We start from the raw sequence: 24,683 nt of genomic DNA on the forward strand, positions 1-24,683 counted from the left end.
CAATTGAACTGCACCAATTCATAAAAGCTAACGAACTGTCCCAAAGCTAACATCGCCAGATTATTAGAACGCTCAGGCTCAACTTTGACTGTGAAAAGAGGCTGGTTAAAGTCTCCAATAACAAGTAAGTTGCTGTCATAAAGGTAATGAAGTGACTCGAGAAGCTCAAGTAAGTTCTTCACCTGGTCCGGGTTGATATTTGGTGGTATGTATACAACGAAAATATAGACAGTTTTCAGCCTAAAAATCACCTTTACTCCGACAATGTCAATGTTGTGGAACTGATCACGATCTGGAAAACTGAGTTCAACAGCATCACAGTCATCACGCACAGCGAGCAGGACACCACCACCCCTAGTCACTCCGGTCGCCATCAGGTTTCGATCACTCCTAAAAACCAGGTAGTTTTCACCGAAAAGCTCGGAATTGTTCACGTTGGGTTGCAACCAAGTCTCAGCAATAGCTATAAGATGGTATTCAGATAATGCTGAAGACTGGAAAAATTCAGCTGTCTTAGTATTGAGGCCGCGGGTGTTCTGATAGTAGCAGCGCAGTTCACTCTGTTTTGACACACTCACTGGTTTTTTGCAAATACACGGGGTGCACCACCCACGTACCTGATGTAAACCTCCTCTCCACCACTCCTCCTGTCAGCCGCCTCTTTCCTGACCTTTTGAAGATGTTGAAGTTGCCGGGGACTTAGATCTGCATCTATAAATATATTCCTAGCTTTACCAATCTTTATTTTATTTTTTAATACTTTGTGAGCATCATCCGGGCTAGGGAGAGTGACCTTCAATGCACGAGCTCCGTTTTTGTTTGGTTTTCCTACCCTGACGGCTCTGACAATATCACGTTCAATCGAGCTCATCAAAATATCCTTGGCTTCCGCAAGATCTGGTTTGTCTGATTCGGGCAAGTTATAGAACATCACATTATTTTGCCCTCTTTGGCGCTCGTAAACTTCACCGATGATCGCTTCATCGTCCTGCTGAGACTGAATACGGTCCTTCAAAGAGTCAATCTCAGCCTGCATCGAGTCAATCTTCTGCAGAAGCTTTGGTATTAATTTGATACCACTCAAGCAATCTGGGCAGTAATATTTCAGCTGTCGCTGACCCTTCAAATCGACGACCTTCAGTTCTGTGGGGCTAAGACCGCTACACTCACGATGGACACGATTACTGCATCCATAAAGCCAACCGTAGGACCACTCAGGGTCTTCGAACACTTCAAACAATTCATCGTAAAAATACCGAATCCTGGCCTGCTTTCAGATAGCCGACGATAACTCTTATCAACAACGTAAATGTGCTCGATACTGATTAGGGAGTTTTCCGGTTCACTTATAAATTAGAATTTCGTCCTATTAATTGAAAACCACGGAAATATTCAATACCGAACTCCGATTGACCTACACAAATAGTAGCACAAGAATGTCCTCAAGAGATATATATCAATTTGAGTAATACGCAATATGATAGTTCGTGGACGATTCAAAAACTACGAGAGCATCAAACAATCGACCTGTCTCTCGTATATTAAATGCATACAATGATATTCATCGTGAAGAGGTGAAAAACCAAATTGAAGACTTATTAGAAAAGAAAATAATCAGACCGAGTATATCTCCTTGGTCATTTCCCGTAGTAATTGTTCCTAAAAAACAGGACTTATCCGGAAAAACTAAATGGCGTATGGCCATAGATTATAGAAAGTTGAATGAAAAAACTATTGACGATAAGTACCCATTACCCCAAATTGACTCTATCTTAGACAAACTAGGTAACAAAAAATATTTTACAACCTTAGATTTAGCATCCGGATTTCATCAAATAGAGTTGGATGAAAATTCGATTGAAAAAACTGCTTTTACTGTCGAAAACGGACATTATGAGTTTTTAAGAATGCCTTTCGGACTTAAGAATGCGCCAGCAACTTTTCAGAGATTAATGAACGAAGTTTTGAAAAATTTTATTCGAAAGATATGCTATATTAATATGGATGATATAATAATATTTTCAGAAACTATTGAACAGCATTTAGCTGATATCCATAATATTCTAGAAACACTTGCATCGGAAAATCTGAAAATTCAGTTAGATAAATGTCATTTCTTTAAAACAGAAATTGAATTTCTTGGTCATGTAATAACTCCTGAAGGAATCAAACCAAATCCAAATAAATTAGAAGATATTCAAAATTATCCTATTCCTAAAACACAGAAGGAAATTAAATCTTTCCTTGGTCTTATAGGATACTACAGAAAATTCATTCCCAATTTTGCGAAAATTACTAAACCATTGACAATGTGTTTGAAGAAGAATGCAAAAATTAATATTGATAATTCTGATTACATTGAATCCTTTGAATTATGCAAAAATAATTTATTGAATCACCCAATACTCAGATATCCCGATTTTAATGCGCCTTTTGTTTTGACAACTGATGCGTCAGGTTTTGCGATAGGTTCCGTTTTATCTCGAGGAGAACCACCTGATGATCTTCCGATCGCCTACGCAAGTCGTACTCTAAATCCCGCTGAAACTCGATATAGCACGATAGAAAAAGAATTATTATCAATTGTTTGGTCATGTAAGCATTTTCGACCATACCTCTACGGAAGGAAATTCACGATCTATACAGATCATAAACCATTAATTTGGCTATTTTCGTTAAAAGAACCGAATTCAAGATTAATGCGCTGGAGAATCAAGTTAGAAGAATACGATTATGAAATCAAATATAGAAAAGGATCGATGAATAATGCCGATGCATTAAGTAGAATTATATGGAAATCTGAGAATGAGAAAACGTATGAAAACTTTTTGAAACTAAGTGAAAATAATGATATTCCTGAATCAAATAATGTTAAAGAAAAAGAAGGTAATTTATTTAAAGCTCCAAAAAAGTATTCATTTGCACACTGTGTATCTAGCGATCTAGAAATGAGTAAAGATATCGCGTCAATTTTTAAAAATAAATACGGAAATGTAGATGAATTAAAGCTACAAAATAAGACTATTGGTGAAGTCGCGTCTATTAGAAAAGACAATAAGAATATTTATTATTTAATAACGAAAGAATTTTATTTTGATAAACCTAATTATGAAAATGTTTTTGAATGTTTAATCAAGCTTAAAGAATTATGCGAATATAATAATGACAAATATTTAGCATTACCGCGATTAGCAAGTGGTTTAGATAGACTAGAATGGTCATGCATTTACAATATGATCAAATATATTTTCAACGAATCAAAAATCAATGTAGGTATTTATTATTTATCAAGATCAAAAAATGAGTATATTGAAGAGTTTAATGGAATCGAAGATGACGAAATTTCTTTGATTAATCACGTATCAGATGATGAACTAGACGAATGCGTTGAACTTTTTACTAACCCTAATGAGGAATTGCCAGTTTTAGAAAATGAAGATTTAAGTGAATTAAAAACAGGAAATGTTATTATACATAGCGATGTCACAGTTCATAGTGGTATAGAAAACCCCATTTTAGAAATTCCTTACACTGAAAGAAGCGTAAATGCCTATCCATTACAAATTATTTTCAAAACAGCATCGAATTTTAATGTTACGAAAATTAAATTATTTGGAGATAAACTCAGATTAAGAGTGTCCATTAATTCAATTGATAAAGATATTTTTCAGTTTATTAAAGAATTCGTACAACCTGAAAAGTCATACACAATATATTTCGCGTCTCAGGAATTAGGAAAACCTTTTATAAAGATTTTACAGAATAAATTCGATTATAAAACCCTCAATTTCAAAATTTCAAATATTTTGCTAGAAGATATAGAAGATAAAGAAGAACAACTTTTGAGAATTCAACAATATCATGAAACCAAGACTATTCATCGTGGCTTAAGAGAAAATTTAATAAGTTTGAGAAAAAAGTATTATTGGCCAAATATGAATAGAGATGTTCAAAATTATATTAATGCATGTGAAATTTGTCAAAAGAATAAGTACGAAAGAACACCCATTGAATTACAGTTTAAACCAAACCCGATAGGATCAAAACCTTTCACACACATTTATTGTGATACTATTGTAGACTCATCTTCTAGGTTGGGTCAGTGTTACCCTTTACTTCAGAAAACGGGAACAGAAATTGTAGATAAATTAATAATATTTTTCAGTCATTATGGCATTCCTATAAAAATAACCTGTGACAATGGACTTGAATTTAAAAATAGCGCAGTACAAGATTTTTGCAGAGTCCATCAAATAGAAATTCATTATATTACTAATTACAATCCTAATTCAAATGCTCTAGTAGAAAGATTCCATTCAACCCTGATCGAACAAATGAGAACTATTGAATCTAAAAACTCATCATTCCAAAGTAAATTGGCACAAGCCTTATTAAGTTATAATAATTCAAATCATTCCAGCCTAGAATTAACGCCTATGCAAATAATAAAAGCAGATCTAAATTATTCTTTACCAATCGAACAAACTCACAACGAGAAAATTCAAAATTACGTTGAGAATTATATTGAGAATTTAAATGATATAACGAAACACTTGGAGAAAAATCAAAAGAGGGCAACCGAAAAGTTAGATAAAGTAAATAAAAAACGTTCAGCACAAAGTACTCATGAATTAAATGAAAACCCAACTTTTATTAAAAATCCAATAACGCGTAAACTTGATCCCGTATACAACAAAGTAGACGTTCGCGAAATCGATACACATAGAATTCATGATAATAAAAATAAACACATTTATCATAAGAAAATTTTAAAACAAAGAAAAAAGTAGTTGAATATTTTGTTTCAGATCAAGATGAAATACGTCACATTTATTTTCATAATACTCGAGGCAGTAGAATTAATAACGAACCTCACAATTATTCCCTTAGAAAATAATATTCTTCCAATTTTATTAGGAAAAGCCTATATTACGAAAAGGCATATACAATTGATTTATCATATTGATTTGAGTCAAATTGAAGACCTAATAATCAAATATCAAAAAGAGATTGATCATTTTAAAAATAAACAACTAGGGTTTTCTCAGACAGCACACTATCAGTATTTACAGCATTCAAATTTAATAAATGTAAAAACATTAGAAGAACTTTTATCTCAGAGAATTAGAGAAAAAAGAGGATTGATTAATGTTGGAGGCAAAATATCAAAGATACTATTTGGAACATTAGATTCTGATGACGAAGAGCTTCACCAAAGTTATTTTGAAAGTATAAAGAAAAACGAAGAGACACTTATGAGGAATCAAAAACAAATTGCTACTATTGTAAATGACTTGAAAAATAAGTACATTAATAAATTTCAGAAATTAACTGAAAATTTCAAATTTCTTCGTACTGTACCTCAATTAGAACGCATTGAACAAATGCATCTCATGACTTTTGAAATTAAAGACATCAAAAATATTTAGGATGAGATTCAAACAGCAGTGAGCTTTGCAAGATTGCACATCCTGCATGAATCTATTCTCCCTTACACAAAATTTGCGGAAATTGTCAAAAACGATACTATCATTCCAATGCATCACTTAAAAGATTATTTTCAGATATGTCATACCAAAGTCATTTTCAAAGAAAAAACATTGTTATTTCTAATTTCAGTTCCAACGGTTTATGAGGAAAAATATAATCTATACAAGTTTTACTATATCCCTCAACGGAATTTGTCCCTTCCTTTCACAAACCCCTATATGCTCACTCGAGACGAAGAACTAAGATGGTCCACGAAACAATGTCATCAAGTAGAGGAAGACTACTTCTGTGATCAAGATTCCCTCGACAGGCCTCCAGAATGCATGAAAAATGTTTTGAAAACTCATTTAGAAAGCTGTCCCAGAAGAGAATCACCCTCAGCACCAAATTTAAAAACATTGGAAGATGGAAACATTTTATCGATTAATAATTTGGAAATTCAAGAAAAATGCCCACAGCAGACAAAGTATCATTTTACCCCGCCAATGGCTATAATTCAGTCCAAGTGTATCATAAGTAACAATCAAAAGGAAATTTACCCCATCCAAGTTAAAAACGAGGAAAAATACATCGTTCTACCAAAACCAATATTTTTTACTAATCACTCCAAGGAAGAAGAGAAAGAAGACTTCAACGTCAAGGATGAAGAGATTCCAGATATCCAGCTAGATGAAATTGAAGACTGGAAATGGAATTCATCGATATCAACATTTATGATTATTTTGATTCTTATAATAATTTTAACAGTTATTTGGGTAATTTGTAAAGTTTTTCATAATTTTAAAGCTACACCTCAAAGAGGTGATACCTTTATCCAAAGGGTTGAGGAATTATGTAATCGCACCCCATATTAATTCAATGTTACTTATCAAGGTTAACCATAAGTATTGTATATGACTATGTTGCAGCCTGCAAAGTCAGCAGTGAACACCTGCAGTGCTGAGTCACATCCTTTAGATAAGATATTTGTATAAAAGCATCTTCTTCCTTGCATTCATTGAAGAAATAGATCTAGAGCCTTAGTCGATAGTCATAGTTTACACAGAATATTCAAATATTCTCTATTGTAAATAAAGTGTTTTTTAAAAACCAAGTCTTCATCCCAAAATTCATAATTATATATATAACAGTTCTTTATTGTCTTGAAACAAATGGCCATCGACCTAGGGTCCTTCAGCCTTTTAAATTTACAGTTTTATTTATCATTTTTTTTTATATAAAATACAATATAATATCGTACAAAATATTATTTAGTTGGTATTTTCAGAAGAGTCTGTGTGGGATGTTTTCTTTTAGTCCTATTCGTTCCATCGTCGTGGTATTGTATAATTACATCATGCTGTTCTATCAGTTTAAAATGAAACTTCATATTGAGTCTCTTGATTCTTTCATTTATTGGTTCAATTCCTGTCTTTTCGTATAAGAGTTGATTCGGTGGATTATGGAGAACATTGTTTGGGTGTCGCATTCGTGTTATCTTTCTTACGGCTGTTGTCTCTGCTACTTGCAGATTCTTTATTGCTCTGGGTTTGCAGTTTGCGTATATTGGGTGTGCATATTCAATCAATGGCCTACAAATGGTCTTATATATTTTTGCTGCATTGTAGATGTTGATTCCTTGTTTCTTATATGTCAATTTAGCAAAATATGTGGCTCTGGAGTCTTTTTCTTTATCATCTTTGTGTGGGCATTAAAATTATATCTATTGTCTATTTGAACACCCAAATATTTTAAAGTCGGCGAAGGTCTTATGTTAACTCCATTGATATTAATAGATGGTGAATTTGGATTGATTATGTGATCAAAGATGACAAACTGAAACTTAGTTGGATTTGGTTTCAACCTCCATTTGTGGAACCATAGTGTGACGGTATTTACTTGTTCTTGCAGGCTTTGTATGCAACTTTGCAATGATTTTTCATGTACTATTAGTGTTGTGTCGTCAGCAAATTGTAGTACATATTGTTTCCTAGATGGGTTGATGGTCATATCATAACAGTAAAATTTATATATTGATGTTGATAGTGGAGATCCTTGAGCCGTGCCCTGCTCTGGACTGAAGTGATTAGAAACAGCATTATTTACTTTAACTGTTAGTTTTCTGTTTTCTAGAAATTGCTGACATAGCTCAATTAGGTAGTATGGGCAATTAGTTTCATTCAGCTTATATAAAAGTCCTCTGTGCCACATACTGTCAAAAGCTTTTTTGATATCCAAGCATAACGCAGCAGACTTATCTTTTCCCAACGTTGCATTCTGAACATTAGATATAAGAATTGACAGTGGGTGGTTTGTTGAGTTTTTCTCCGTGAATCCGAACTGAAAATTTGGTATGTATTTGTTTATATGTAGATCAAGCAATTTCTTTATTAATTTTTCATAAAATTTCCCTAGAACTGGAAGCAGGGTGATAGGTCGGTAATTTTCGACTCATCTACTATCTGTATTTGGTTTATGTATGTTTATTATGGTACCTATTTTCCAAATTTTTGGGAATATGCTGTTATTTATACAATACTCGTATATTTCTATCAGTTTCTTGTGGAAGCTCTCATTCAGGACTTTGACAATGGTCCATGGGATGTTGTCTGCTCCAGGTGTGGTGTTTTTAGATTTATGAAGAATTTCATAGTAATCTTCCTCATTAATTTCAATTATCTCATTATTTGTGTTTCTGGTCTTGTTGAAATGATTATCATACTATGCATTCACCCTGTCAAAATGATTCTTATCAAAGTTAGCATCTTCATTCAGTTTGAAAGTACTTTGATAATGACTTGCAAATAATTCACATTTTTCCTTATCGGTCTGATATTCTTTCACATTATCTTCTAGTGTGGGAATTTGGCGTGACTGTATCTGGACAGTTTGTAAACTTCTTGGAAAAATATTTTACCTTTGGAATCGTTGATCTTATTACAAACAGTTATCCAGTTATGTTCCTTATATTGTTTCAGATATCGATTGAAATTTATTTTGGGAGGATTTTGCATCTCTTTACAAACCTTTTAGGGCTTTCACTCCCAATCTCTGAAACAAAATCAATTAAAAATGAAATCAACGATTTGCTCCTGCGTGAATTCTTGCACTAATTTGTCAGGAGCAAATTAGTGCAAGAAGTGTAGAGATTTCATACTAGGGCGCAAAAGTTTTGCGCAGTATTAGAACAATTCTCGGACCGTCCAAAAGCCGAACCCGAATACAGCCATAATTGACAAGCTACGAATCGAATGACGCAGCTCGTCATTTAGCATTGAAAACGCCCAGCTTCGCACAACTTCGCATTCGGTGGCCGGTCACCTTTACAGTTTTGGCTGCAGCTGAAATATCGTCAGAAATATCAAAATCTTGCTTTATTTTAATGATGACATTTTGAAATGACATAAAACCTTGTTGTTTTTATTTTTGTATCGCCGATGTCAATAATACGATAAGGCTCTGAATGTAACTCGATTATTAGCGATTGGGACATTGTGGGTGACTCGGCTCGAGCAATGTCCTCGACTATTATAAATCGCATAATAATCTCGTTATATTAATAGCTACAATTTTGCAACTTGGAAATCCCACGGGAAAAGAAAAACTTTCAAATATTTGGAATTGTTCCAGTTTTTTGGTTATAACTTGTGACAAGTTGTTTTTTCAAGAAAGGTCACTCCTACTATAGAACTTTTGAAGTTCTGACGTTTTCTGCAATTGAAACCTAATTGGAGCTCTTTAGGTCTAGTAGATCCGGAGAGATTAGACTTCAAAAATTAACTACTTTTTATTAAGTTCGAAAGAAAGAATGTTTTATGATATTTATTTGGCTTTCATTTTAGCGAAAAATCGAGCCAGTTTGTCTTATAGATCTTGAGTTATATAAAACAAAATTAAAATCGGATTTTTCAATAAATTGACCCGGACGATTTGGGTTCCACTTATTACTGAGAATACATGTCCATGAAAGTACGAAAAATTTACCCCGTGTAATTTGCACCTTGCAACTGGGCTTGAGTCACTCCGTTTGTATACATCCTAGTTGGATTGAGTAAAACTGTTTTTAGCTCTGGTCTATTTTGAATAACGATAGTATAACGAGGACGGTAGATGGTCGGACATTCCTCACCATCTTCCTGCCCTTCTCCCAGACCAGAGACTGAGAGACTTTTTCAAAGGTTTCAACAGTTTGCTGTTCGAAACGACTGTTACCGGTTGTGCAAAATAGTTTTTGAATAGAAATCGAACAAATTTCCAATATGATTATGATTTTGAACCATATTTTTTTGTTATATTGCAATCGTAATCATAAAATATTGGCTGTTTCCAATTTGAACATATTCCACGAACCATCACAACCTGGACGTATATACTGGGGGATAGAGTTGTCACATTTCTTGTCATAATGATATGAACTCTCATTAAATAATACATGAGCTTTCCATTCTTGTTAGTTCTGTATTATCCATCAAACTAAATACAATCGTCAAAATACCTGAAAACAATGTGAAGTTATTTAATTTCTATGAGGTGAAGAAAAGTAACTAACCAATTCATTTTGTTTGCCATATTCTAAGTGTTGAAACCGAAGGAAGAGGATAGTCTCGTTTTTTCAGCAATATGACCTTGGGCCTCCAGCATATAGAGATATTGCTGCAACCACATCTTCACTGCTCCAATGAATTTGTTTTTTAGTTTTCAGCTTGTGGAGTTGTCCACTAGTGAAAGTTTTCTCAACAAATATCCTTTCATTCCTTTCTCTTTGGAGTTGTAGTTCCAGAGATCTATTTTGATTTTTATAAAACTGAATTCTTTCCAAAAGTTCAAACTGCTCGGTTGTAGTGAAATCATCTTTGATAAACACCTCAGATCAATCAGAACATTCCTGACAAGAGATGCGGGAGATCAGGAACCCAACGAACACCAGGAACAAGGGAAACATATTTTCATTATTAAAAGATAAATACTTTTCTGTAAGGGATGATCACATTTACACTTCTAACATTAACCAGATGATTTATAGTTTCTTCTGGTTCCCCGCATTCACAAGTAATGCTTTCAACTGGATTCCACTTGAAAAGCGTACTAATGCAACTTCCGTGACCTGTTCTTTTACAGATTCAGCTGTGCATCCATTTTTTGCACATGAGCACTAATAACCCAAACGGGGCAACAATATTCAGCAGCTGAAAAAACCAAAGCTAGGGCTGCCGTTCGAAGAGTAGCTGCATCAGTACCCCATGAAGTACCAGCTAGTTTATGAAAGATATTATTCCTATTGAATGTTGATTTATAAAACAATAAAAACCTAGATCTCTATGGCGACGTTCGGTGGTTTATTTCTCACTTTCCCCAGGCTACAATTAATGAAAAAAAAACAATTTCAAACACAACAACGATATCACAATAATACAAAAAATACAAAAGGATGAAGTTGACAATCATCAATCAAAAATACACAAATAAAAGTTGACCACAATGTATCAAACTGTATTGACTCAGGAATGAACAAAATGGAGAGACTCACCCGAGAGATCAAAGCTCTATTCCAAAATTGGAAAACGTTTCTAATTTATTAATTAATTAGATAATTAAGGTTATCTTCAACATCGACAACAATCAATGTGATGAGATGTGCAAGCATATTGGCAAAGTCATAAACTGAATCCTCCTCGACGACTACATTTGTTTTCAATTCTGGTAACCCCACTATTGATTATGAGCGGTGGTAATGCATAAAAATTTCTTATTCTCATTTGCATCTTTTTATCAAATTAATATATATGTTATTCAGGGACATGGTATCAGTAATTAAATTTACATTATTTTCGGTGTTCTTTATAGAAATCATTTCTTTAGTCAGTCTTTTTTCTGAATTATCTTCTCCGTGCAGGATTTTTGGATTTTCAAAATCGAAATTATGGCCGGTATTCTTACAGTGGTCTGATAGTCCTGTGGTGGTTAGGCCTTTCTTACAATCATTTTGGTGCTGTCGGATTCTATTCTTCAATAGTTTGGTCTGGCCTACATAACAACCTTCACAATCACCGCAATTTAGTTTATATACATCATTCATCATCATCATTGCTGTATCCCGTTACCGGGAATAAATCTACAAAAAGAAGAAGAAAAAAAAAAAAAAAAAAAAAAAAAATTCGAACAGACTTATTATATTATTATTATTATAAGTAATTTCTTAGTGCTAGTTGCGACTGTGTGCCCTCCTGTGACTAAAGAGACCCAACCGTGACCTGCAGATCCTTCCACACTCAGGGCATGGATAGTCACCAACCAGATCTGGCCGCCGCTGTATCCTTCTCGATTCTCCATTATAACTGTGTACCAAAGACCTCCACTGTGACCTGTCTAACGCTAGTTGTTCCCAGTTATGATTGGCATTAACTGATTTTAGGGATTGATGTAGTGTATCCTTAAACCGCTTATACTGGCCTCCTGGTTTCCGGGCTCCCTCAGTGAGTTCGCCGTATAGAGCTATCTTGGGGAGTCTTGTGTCTTGCATCCTCAGAATGTGGCCGCTCCATCTGAGTCGGGCCCTCGTTACTTGAGTCTCAACTGTTGTACAACTCGCGCGCTGCAAGACTTCTGCATTCGAAACTTTGTGGAACCATCTGATGTGCATTATCTGTCTTAGATGACGTTGCTGCGTCTGTTCAAGCTGTTTAATATGTCGCCTGTAGGGAGTCCAGCTTTCGCTTCCGTAAAGAAGCGTTGGGAGGACCACTGCTCTGTAAACAGCTGTCTTGGTCTTCAGATTGAGGTCGTGATTTTGAAATACTCTGTCCTTCAGCTTCCAGAATGCCCGTGATGCCGAATTGATACGGTTGTGTATTTCCGTGTCAAGGTTAGCCCTAGTATTTATGAAGCTTCCCAAGTATTTGAACTGCTCGACCTGTTCTAGAGTTTCATTGTCCAGGCTGATATCTGTTTGAAGGCTTTCTGGCGGACTCACCAGGATTTTGGTCTTGTCAATATTGAGTCTAAGGCCTAAAGCTTCGTATATATGTTTATAGGTGTCCATCATTATCTGTAGATCCTCTGAGCTGCTAGCGATGAGTGAACAGTCGTCTGCATATTGAAGTTCCGTGATAAACTTGGTACGGGTTTTTGCTCTGAGGCGCTTCAGGTTAAACAGGCCTCCATCAAATCTGAATCTTATCCCAACACCTCTTACGGGCATGCTCATGTCAGCAATTATCGATACAGCTATGGCGAAAATATTGAACAGTAAAGGCGCTAATACGCAGCCTTGTTTTATTCCAGAGTTGGTTGAGAAATGGTCGGTTGTAGAGCCATTATGCTGTATTCTAGCGGTGTTGTTGGTATGAAGGCTTTTACACACTGCTAGGAATTTTTCGGGTACTCCTAGACGTGCCATGATTTTCCATAGCGCTTTCCGATTTACCGAGTCGAATGCCTTGCTTAAATCGATGAAGGCTGTATAAATCCTTGATTGTTGTTCACGGGCCTTTTCTTGTAGCTGTCGCAGTGTAAAAATTAGGTCCACCTTACCTCGATTTGGTCGAAAGCCGCACTGGGATTCAGGTAAAAGCCTCTCTAAGAGTGGAACCAGACGATTAGCCATAATCTTCGAGAGAATTTTACCGGCCACGCTAAGCAACGATATGCCTCTGTAATTGTTGCAATTCGACGTATCGCCTTTGTTCTTATAGAGGTTGATAACTAAAGCGTCTCTGAAGTCTTGTGGCACATCTCCCTGTTCCCAAATTTTGCGGAATAGTATTAGGAGACTATTGACAATGTCCTCATCCAAGGCTTTGAATATCTCCGCCGGAATGCCGTCTAGACCAGGTGACTTATCATTTTTCATATTTTTAATCGCACTTATGATTTCCGACATTGAGATTTCGTCATCAAGCGATGTCATCGGACTATACGCGGGGAGCAGGTCTAAAATGGATAAATCCGAGTCGTTATTTTGATTCAAGACCTGTGAGTAGTGCTCCTTCCATCTTTCGAGAATTTTTCTATCATCAGTTAGAATAGCTCCATGAGCATCTCTTATAGGAAAGCTAGCTTTTCTGCTTGGACCGTAAACAGTTTTGATAGCTTCGAAAAAACGCCTGTAGTCATGGTTATCGGCGTAAGCTTGTATTTCCCTAGCTTTTTCTTTCCACCAGCTGTCCTTGATTTTTCTTATTTCTTGACGGACCTCGCGTTTTATGTTTATGAAACTTATTTGGGCTGCAACATCGCCAGGCTTGTTAATTGCGGTTTTCATCGCTTTGTGTTTTGCGTCCAAAAGGGGTGCGATGAGTTTCGCTGTCGGCAAACCAGTCTGGGGATTTTCGGGAGCGTTCTGTGCCCAGTATTTCTTTCGCTGTATTTGTAAGGGATGACTTGAGCCAATGAGTCTCAATGTCGTCGTTATAATCCGGTGGTGTTAGGCTATCTTTGACGACAGCTGTGAATCTGTCCTTTGTAGAAGGGTTTTGTAGTTTGGATATTTGAAGGCGCTCTCTTAGATACTTCGGCTTGCGTTGGTATTTTGGGCGCATTGAGATTTTCATTCTCGAGATTACCAGCCTATGATCAGTCCAGCACTCCAGATCTGCTCTGGGTTTAGTGACCAACACCTCTTTCAGATCTTTCCTTCTCACGATCACATAGTCGAGGGTATGCCAATGCCCTGAGCGCGGGTGGCGCCAGGTCCCCCTTGAATTGGGTCTCGTAATAAAATAGGTGTTCGTTATACACAGATTGTGTTCTGCACAAAGAGCCAGCAGACGTTCTCCATTCGAATTAATGCTGTCTGTGCCGTGTTTCCCTATTATTCCCGGCCATAGTTCTGAGTCTTGACATCTGCCCACTCTGGCGTTGAAGTCTCCAAGGAGAATAATTCGTTCCCGTTTTGGGATTTTTCTTAATGTAGCAACGAGTGTTTCGTAAAAAGTGTCCTTCAAGTTGTCAGAGGAGTTCAAAGTGGGTGCGTATACTGCAATGATGTTCACAAACGTGTTATTCGCTGCAGGAAAACGTAGGGTCATTAAACGTTCTGAGATACAAACTGGATTTTCGGTAAGTTTGGCGGCCAGGTCGTTTCTAATGGCAAAGCCTACGCCATGTTGTCTGATTTCGCCTTCCGGCAAGCCTTTCCAGAAAAAAGTATACGCTTGTTCTACCAAGCTACCTTCATCCGAAAAGCGTGTTTCGCTTAAAGCAACTATTGCAATGGATGTTCGTTGCAGTTCCTTATCGATAAGGGCAGTACGCCTCTCTGGTCGGTCGGCCTTGGGGTTGTCTAGCAAGGTTCTGACGTTCCATGCTGCAAAAGCTATGTGCTTTTCATTGGTGTTTGTTCGATGATTCACTCGCTCAGGCACCCTCCCCCGGAGATCCGAATGGGAGGGTATTTTACCTCCGGATACGAATTTTGTCCTGTTCGACTGATCCATCTTTTTGTAGGAGCTGCGTTAGAAGGTGTTCAAAAGCTGCACTGGTAACGCTGTCAGTGCAACTTTGGTTGCGGCTACGACTAGATTATCTTGTGGCACAGGTATCCTGAGACGACAAGGTCTGAGACGTAACTTGAGCAACGCAGAGAGCCATTTCCTGCTCAAGCCAATGTTCAGGCTACGTAATTGTGGGAAACAGAGTTATACCGCTCATGTTCGGTCGCCAGAGCCTCGTTCGTAAGAACAGGGTGCACCGCGAGTAGGTGAGGTTGGCATTTGAGAGGAGAGGCTATAAAACGCATCCTTCCCCCTTACACCCTTACAGTTTATATACAAGATTAGTTTGGAGTATACCGGGAACTGTCTTTCACCTTCGAGAAATAATTCCTTATCGTCTTCTTGTAATATTCCACAATTCTAACATTAGTATTAGCCAAAATTCTAACGATTTGTTCGGTCAGTGTAGGTACGAATGGAAGTTTGAAAGTACGTATCTGTGATTGTTCACCAACATTTTCAGAAATGATCGTTGCGTGGCTCATCTGGTCCTGGTATTCTGTGATGAATAAAATAGACTATTATTGATGAGTGTTAGTGGATATCCATCATTTTTCAGGTACTGAGTAAAAAACAAAAAATTTTTTTGATGGAAACATGGATCAGATAGAGTTATGATCTTTCGTTTTATGTTCATTATTATAGCGATCTTATGTTTGAGGGTAGATTGCACCAGTATAGACATACTCGAGGATGTTGAAAGGTTTTTATCTTTAGGTCCTAAATTTGCCTCACCTTTTACAAAAGTTGATTTTCCGTTAACAGATATTTTAACAGATTCTGAATATATCATTGGTAATCAACAACATTTGGACAATGACCAAAAGAACAGCTTGAGATCGTTGGTGTCGAATACTATACACAATTATATCAATAGAATGAAGAGGGTAAACCATAATACAAAGACTAGTTTTTTTGCTTAACGCTGCTAAGAAAACAAAACAGTTTTTACAATTACATACAAACATTCTTGTTATGAATGTGGACAAAGGCAATCGGGTCATCATTTTGGAAAGAGATGAATATCGAGAAAAACTAAGTTGTCTGTTGTCTGACATATCTTCGTATGAAGAAATGACGAATGATCCAACCACGTCAATTAAGAACAAATGAATGCGTTCATAAAGTTATTAAAAGACAACAGTTTGATCTCAGAAGCAAAGGCAAAGTATCTAAAAACATATAATTCCATAGCTCCGAAAATTTATGGTTTGATAAAAATCCATAAGCCAAATCGACCTTTGAGACCGATTATTTCATGTACTGGCTCCCGGACCTATAAAATTTCGAAATTCATTGCAGAAATTTTGGTGAACATAAGAACCACACTCTAATACATCATTAGAAATTCCAAGGACTTGAAAGAGAAATTAACGAACGTTACAATACCTGAAGATTATGTTTTGGTCAGTTTTGATGTTTGTTCATTGTTTACTAATATTCCGAGGAGAAAACTCATAGAGATAATACGCGAACATTGGAATGAAATTGGTGCATTCACCGATTTGTCCGAACATTGTTTCACTAGTGCAGTAGATCTTATTTTCAATATCAGTTATTGTCAATACATGGGCCAATTCTACAAACAAGTCAAAGGATCCGCCATGGGAAATCCAGCATCCCCCATTTTCGCAGAAGTTGTCTTGAACCCGCTGTTATCGTATGTGGAGGAGAAGTGTAGCTTTTTAATACTCTTTTTATATATCTATGTCAATGACATCATTGCATGTATACCTAGAGACAAGGTTCAGTATATGTTGGAACTATTGAATTCTTATCACCCTGATCTGAAATTCACCTATGAACTCGAAAATAATTGCTCTATACCCTATTTAGATTTATTGATTATAAGAAAGGAAGAAAAAATTATCACTGATCTATACCAAAAGCCAACATCCTCCGGAAGGATTCTGAATTATAAATCATGTCATGCCCTCAAACATAAGATCGCTATAATAAAGAACATAAAACGAAAGATCATAACTCTATCTGATCCATGTTTCCATCAAAAAATTTTTTTGTTTTTTACTCAGTACCTGAAAAATAATGGATATCCACTAACACTCATCAATAGTCTATTTTATTCATCACAGAATACTAGTCAGGACCAGATGAGCCAAGCAACGATCATTTCTGAAAATGGTGGTGAACAATCACAGATACGTACTTTCAAACTTCCATTCGTACCTACACTGACCAAACAAATCGTTGGAATTTTGGCTAATACTAATGTTAGAATTGTGGAATATTACAAGAAGACGAGCAGGAATTATTTCTCGAAGGTGAAAGACACAGTTCCCGGTATACTCCAAACTAATCTTGTATATAAACTAAATTGCGGTGATTGTGAAGGTTGTTATGTAGGCCAGACCAAACAACTATTAAAGAATAGAATACGACAGCACCAAAATGATTGCAAGAAAGGCCTAACCACCACAGGACTATCAGACCACTGTAAGAATACCGGCCATAATTTTGATTTTGAAAATCCAAAAATCCTGCAAAGAGAAGATGATTTAGGAGAAAGACTGACTAAAGGAATGATTTCTATAAAGAACACCGAAAAATATGTAAATTTAATTATTGATCCCATGTCCCTGAATAACATATATATTATTAATTTGATAAAAAGATGCAAATGAGAATAAGAAATTTTTATGCATTACCACCGCTCATAATCAATAGTGGGGTTACCAGGATTGAAAACAAATGTAGTCGTCGAGGAGGATTCAGTTTATGATTTTGCCAATATGCTTGCACATCTCATCACATTGATTGCTGTCGATGTTGAAGATAACCTTAATTATCCATTCATACTAATCAATAAATTAGAAACGTTTTCCATTTTTGGAATAGAGCTTTGATCTCTCGGGTGAGTCTCTCCATTCTGTTCATTCCTAAGTCAATACAGTTTGATACATTGTGGTCAACTTTTATTTGTGTATTTTTGATTGATGATTGACTGTCAACCTGATCCTTTTGTATTTTGTTGTTGTGTTTGAAATTGTTTTTTCATTAATTGTAGCCTGAGGAAGATGAGAAATAAACCACCGAAACGTGGCCATAGAGATCTAGGCTTTTATTGTTTCTTCAACCGATATCAACATTCTTAATATTTATATTGGAACGAAAATTTGAAGATATTATTCCTAGTTTTTAACTTTAGACGCAATTTTTCCAGATGGGCTTTGAAATTTAGCTAGGAACCAAGCTTAACTCCTAGATATTTAGGATTGAAGTTATGTTTCAAAAAAGAATTACCGAAAACTTCACTAAATTTTCTATATTTTTGATGATTATTCAATTGGAAACAAGAAACATCGGTTTTATTTGGGAAAGATTATACTCTATGCATCTAAAATTAGAATGACGAAATGCGAGGGCAATGTCATGAGCGTATATAAATTTCTCAGAAGAAGTAGTACTGATATCACACATATATAAATTGAAAAGTAGAGGTGCTAAAACTGATCCTCGTGGAAGACCGCTATTCAAAGTTTTGAAAGTACTACTGTTGAGAATACTGAACTATGAGTATAGTTCAGTGGTTGAAAAAGTTATTTTAACCTCGATCAAACCTTCGCGTCCCAAGGAATGTTCTTGGAAACAAACCTGTTTCCATGACTTTGACGATGTATTTATTAAAGCTCAATTATTGTAATTGTAAGCTGATTTCCTTAATAATGCTATTCGTTTGACGTATTGCTCAGAATTATATTATTGCCAACACAAAATTTTGATAATTTTAGAGATAATCTCAAATTAATGCGTGAGTTAGAAGATGTTGCTGCACAAGGAAGAGCCTGTGGAAATTTAGGAAATACATTTTATCTTCTGGGCGACTTTGCACAAGCTATATTATATCACAAGGAGAGATTAGCCATCGCTCGACAATTCGGAGATAAAGCTGCAGAACGCCGAGCTCACAGCAATCTTGGTAATTCACATATATTTATGGGACAATTTGAGGAAGCAGCTCATCATTATAAGTGAGTATATAGTATATGTTTGTTTTCAAAGTATTGCAGAAGGGGTCAAATATAAATACCATACTACATTTTCAGAAGAACTCTAGCATTGGCACAGGAACTTGGAGACAATGCAGTGGAAGCACAAGCTTGCTACAGCTTAGGCAATACTTACACGCTACTCAGGGACTACGAGACTGCCATAGAGTATCACTTAAGACATTTACTGATTGCACAGAATTTGTATGATAGAGTTGGCGAGGCAAGAGCTTGTTGGTCCCTTGGAAACGCGAATGCCTCTTTGGGAAATCATGAAAAAGCTCTACACTTTGCATCCAAACATCTGGAAATAAGTAAAGAGGTAAGGCTATCATATTTTCAAATGAAGTACTTATATCAATTCCCTATTCTTCTAAATGCTTTTAGGAAATCATTGCAATTTTTTCCCTCGCATAAATTTCACCATCGCCATCCAAGTCGAGAAAAAGTTCTTGAACTATATTTCTTAGAAATTGAACTATGTACTAAGAAAGAACCAGATTTCTTCATTGAACTATTGTACAAGGTCGGAAAAATTTGTTGTCTAATGAGGGGATCTCTAGAACTATAGCAGCTAGAAGAAAACGGATGACACATTTTCTAGCTCTTTTTTCTTGGGTATTCCAAATCTGAAAACAGAACCGGCCTATCATTTCTAGATTCAGAGTTGCAAACAAAAATTGAGAAACTGCCATTTCCAATCATTCTGAAGTAAAATTAGGTGAATGGGATAAGTGAGTCGATAATTGGTAATTCCGATCACAGAGTATTGTGTCCATTACAAATAAATGCATACTTAGTCGGTTCAAGAATGATTTCCCGGTAGGTCTTGAAAATCCAGAAGCAGCTGGATATCAACGACAGAACTAGAATATATTAATGTAACCTAGAAAAGTATCTGAAAATAAGAAATATGCAAATTTGCAGCATATTAATCAGAATTCAAAATTGACACAATTATGTTTATGATTTGTACGATTAAATTAAGAATATAAACAGCTGTACAAAAATCGAATAAGGGTCGGTAAGTGCATAGATTCACATATAATAGGTCTATAGATCAATGTTTATTCACAAGACCAACCTGAATTCCGCAACACAAAATCTCAACTCATGGGCTATTACCAACTTGAATTCGATTTTCCATAACCACCCGAGATATCAATCATTCTGGAATGGACTATAGCAGCCTACCTTCTTATTGTCCTATATTATTATTTAATAATGAAACAGAAAGCAGAAAAAGGTTTATATTTTTTCCCATGAATGAGAATGGTTATTAAATTCGATTTTTCAAATCAGCAAAAAATTTGCAGCAAGATAAAAAAACTTATATTATATTATATTATGGCTTATTCGAAAAATCAGAATCTCGAAAATGGCTGGATCGAAAAATGTAATGAAATCATGTTTGAATTACTCATATAAATCTGCTTGTAGAGTGTCATTATGATTTTCTAGTACTGGTTGAATACAAGCATTATTAATTGAAAATGACAATTTCTCAAATTTTGTTCATTGCTCAAAATCTAGAAGTGATAGGCCGATTCTGTTTTCAGATTTGGATTAATCAGGAGAAAACGGCTCGAGAAAATGTCATTCGTTTTCTTCTATCTCTTATAGTTCTCGAGATCCCCTCAGTAGACAACGAATTTTGCCCATCCTGTACAGGGGTGTTCGTTTTAATGGGTTTTTGGCTTTGACAAATGTCAATTAGTACAATAATAGACCTTCATTGGGGATGCACACTAAACATTTTCTTTTATTCTATTCATTGATTCTGTTTCCTTTAATAACCAATTCAAATGTTTTCAAGCTAGATATAGTATCATCAACATAAATATTCAAAATATCCATATATTCAATGGTAAATATTCATATGTATGGATGAATCAACTTTTAAATTTCCATATGATGAGATTGTGGATTTTTATTTATTTTTTTCTTATTGTTCAAATTCAAATACTTTAGTCAAACGATAATTTTTTACTGTTTACGATTCTGTATAGAGCAGAGCTCTTTCTTCAAGAAATTAGTGAATTTTATTAAAATACAGCCCAAATCTGGCCTGTCCACTGGACCACTATTCAAAAGTATTTTAAAACCGACTTTACATCACTTATTGTTGAAACAATTATGGGACAACTTAATCCCATAACAACAATCTTAAAGAAGATACTAAATGAACCAAATTCAGTAAAAAAGTTACCAACTCAATAATAATCCACCTTACAAAATACTAATTTCAAAGCGAAAGTTTTAAGGTAGGATGTCAAAAGTTGGAATTAGGGTGTCAAGCATTAGAATGTTCAAATTTCCCAAGTAAAAATCTTATCTTTTGTATTGACAACAAAAATTTCCTAGGGATAACCACTTCGGTTGTCCAAAGGACTTATATAAAACTTTAAGCCGTATAATAAATATTTTTTGGGGTTTATTTAACACTAACGGTGAAATATATATAAAATAGTATATGGTACTTTGTAATTTATTGTAATATGTTAAGTACTCACGTATTTGTGCCGGTTGTCCCATGGACAGACCATAAAACCACCCAAACTCTGCAACAGTGCTCTACCCATTGAAGCCGCGAGATTTGTATAATCAAAATGGCGACTAAGTCTAACTGATTGTCGAAAATTTCAGCTTGTTTTCAAGTACGCCATTGATATTTAGATTTCATTACTAATTTATGGTTGTCCGGTGGACCTACATGGCGTAGATAATTGAAGAGACAAAATTAAAACGCAAGAAATTAATAAGCCTCTTAATGCAAATATAAAAACTCGGTACATTTCATCGATTATACTTATCCTTACGAATTATTCAGTCTATGCATATCAATTCCACAAGTATTTTTTTTTGTGATTTACGTCCAGTTTCATAATCAAATTTAAAGTCACTTTAAGCTTAAAGCTTCCTTTACTGTCATTTTTATTAGGGTTAAAGGAAGCTTTAAAATTGAAGTGACTTTAGGTTTGATTATGAAACCGGCCGTAAAAGTTTTATGCTGCACTGTCGCTCAGGGACAATTTGTCCTACTATTGAAAACCAACTTTTGGTCTTTCGGACAATCATCAAAGAACTGGTAGATAGTAGATAAAATAAAATATTTTGTACTAAAATGTTAGATAATATCACTGGCAACATAACAGAATATAAATAAAACTCATTACTTTTTTATTGAAATTCACTATTGAGTTAGAATCAGACAATAATTTTTATCCTTTCTAAATACCTTGTTGATCAGATGAAATATCAAGTAAAATATTGGTACCAAAAATCACCATTTTCCGGAAGAATACTCAATTTCAACTCAAAACACCATATGGCACAGAAAAATAACATAATTAACGATTTGAGACATGGAGCTCTCAAACTTTCTAATAATGAATTTCAAGAAAAAAATATCCCACCAAATTAATACAATTCGAAACAAAAGAGAACCTGAGCACCACAGACCACAAGAAGAAAAAGAAAACCAAAAGTTATTTCTCAGTAACTCATCTTGAAATCTAAGCGAGAAAATCGAAAATATATTCAGATATCGATTGAAATTCAATCTGGGGGATTCTGTATTTCCTGAAACTTTTTACGGTTTTCACTCCCGATCTCTGGAACAAATTAGTGCAAGGATTTAATCAGAAGGAAATCGTTTATTTCAATTTTTTAATTGATTTGGTTCCAGAGGGAAGTGAAAACCCTAAAAAGTTTCAGAAAAATATATTCACCAAACTATTTAGTTTGGTGAATATATTAATATAAATATTGAATTCAAATCTGATAAAACTATAAAAAAACTCTCACAGAAATACTCAGTAACATCATATATAAAATATAAAATATCTTTATCGCTACCCCAAATACCGAATTTCTGAACACAAAAAAGACTCCCTCAACATCCGCAATCCTTTAAAGAACAAACAAGTAAATAGTACGGCATTAGCGGAGCATGTGAAAAGTCTTCATTCTTTTAATTTCGATCCTGGTTCAGGGAATATGAGGTAGGCAGTTCTATTTTAGAGCCCTGATGAAGACGTTGAAACTAGTTGGCCTTTTTTCCAAATAATCGTTTTGTGAATAAATCGGGGACCTCGAAACATGGGAAAAATCACCTTATTTTCATAATTATGTAAGAAAAGGAAAAAATTACTTGTGAAAGTCGGAACTTCTCAAATATATGAATGGCCAAAGGAATTAGGCACTAAGAATCAAACCTAAGAAAAATTGGGTACCTACTTGTTGATATTACTTTAGTTGTTTATATTTTACTAGCTTAAACCAGCGACTTCGCCCTCGTAATATTTCATACTTAAATGCTATAATTATGCGTCTTTCCCTTTGGTGTCATAATATGCAGTTTGTTTACACGTGAGCAAGCAACATAGACCTCGAAGAAAACTGAAAATAAACTAAAGAATTGTTCTTGCGTTATAAGGACCGGAAAATACCCAAAAAAAATGTTTCTTCAGGCCTTTATAAAATTAGAGTCTTACGAACAGCATGGTTCAAATATCAAAGCCCTTATAGATGAAGCGGATCGAAATCTGTGAAACGTCGCCAAATATAATCAAAGAGGTTTTTGGGTGTTTTCCTCATCTTATCCCGCGAGAGCAATTCTTTGATTGTGAACTTGGAGGGCACAAATATCAAGATAGTTCTAAAAATAAACTTCAATTACCGAAAGCTTCCTGAAACCTATTTGGAAAAAAAAGCTCAATTTCCCCGATTTAGTAATAGATCGGGCGCCGGCGCCGTAGACACAAAAAGAGCCGTAGGTCCGAAAAAATAGCAGGAAGCTGAATTTTTGGTATATTGTTAGGACATGTTTGAGTAGTATTATACCAATTTTGCAACTTCGAAATCCCCTGGGAAAATTTTCTGCCGCCAAAACACCTTAAAATTTTCGGACTTGTTCCAGTTCTTAGCTTATAACTTGTAGCAAATTGTTTTTTCAAGAAAAATCACTCTAACATTTTCTGAAGTATATGAAATTTCATACAATTGAAACATAATTGGGGGTAGGTCTAGTTGTAGTCCAGTTGTAATTCAGAAATGATCAATATAAATTCAGATAAGTCAAGTTTATTTCAGAACCCGTCAATTGTATTTCAGATAAGTCAATTTAATTTCAGAAATGGTCATTTGAAATTCAGTCACTTTTATTTCCGAAAACATCAAATGTAATTCAGATTAGTCAATTTGATTTCAGAAACCATCAATTGTAATCTAGAATCAATCATTTGTAATTCAGAATCAATCATTTGTATTTCAGAAACCGTAATTTGTAATTCAGAAAGTAAGAAAGAGTCGAATATTATTCAAAGTTACGTCAAATGAATCTCTCACATATTATCCAATACCCATTTTCATGATATTAGAATGATACGTACATAATAGTATATTATTCAACAAGCACAAAATGACTGCTATTCACCCGAGTGAAAAATTGTAATTTTGTGCGAGTAGAATACTATACTTTGTCCACGACTTCCTCGGGAAAATCAGTAATAATCTGCATTTTCAACAATAAAAATAGTTATCAAAAGCGTTGACATAACATTTTCTGTGTTCACTGAAAACTGCATACTCAAGTAAACGTCAACTAGGTATTTCACTTGACATCAATTCCATTCCTTTCTTTCACTCTGACACAAATTAATTAAATAATTTTGCATTTATTTATTTATATTAATATTAACAGAACAATTATTGA

The 24,683-nt window shown here is 35.0% G+C and overlaps 1 protein-coding gene across 3 annotated transcripts in view; it reads left to right on the forward strand.

Annotated features, from left to right (window-relative positions):
• Window positions 1-24,683, forward strand: part of LOC123319422 (G-protein-signaling modulator 2) — a 174,277-nt gene that overhangs the window by 30,757 nt on the left and 118,837 nt on the right. For all 3 annotated transcript variants that reach the window (XM_044906394.1, XM_044906387.1, XM_044906401.1), the window contains exons 4-5: window positions 18,710-18,949; window positions 19,025-19,289. In XM_044906394.1, the coding sequence (XP_044762329.1) occupies window positions 18,710-18,949; window positions 19,025-19,289 (505 nt within the window). The remainder of the gene's footprint in view (window positions 1-18,709; window positions 18,950-19,024; window positions 19,290-24,683) is intronic.

Source organism: Coccinella septempunctata, chromosome 1, assembly GCF_907165205.1.
Source record: "Coccinella septempunctata chromosome 1, icCocSept1.1, whole genome shotgun sequence".
NCBI lineage: Eukaryota > Metazoa > Arthropoda > Insecta > Coleoptera > Coccinellidae > Coccinella > Coccinella septempunctata.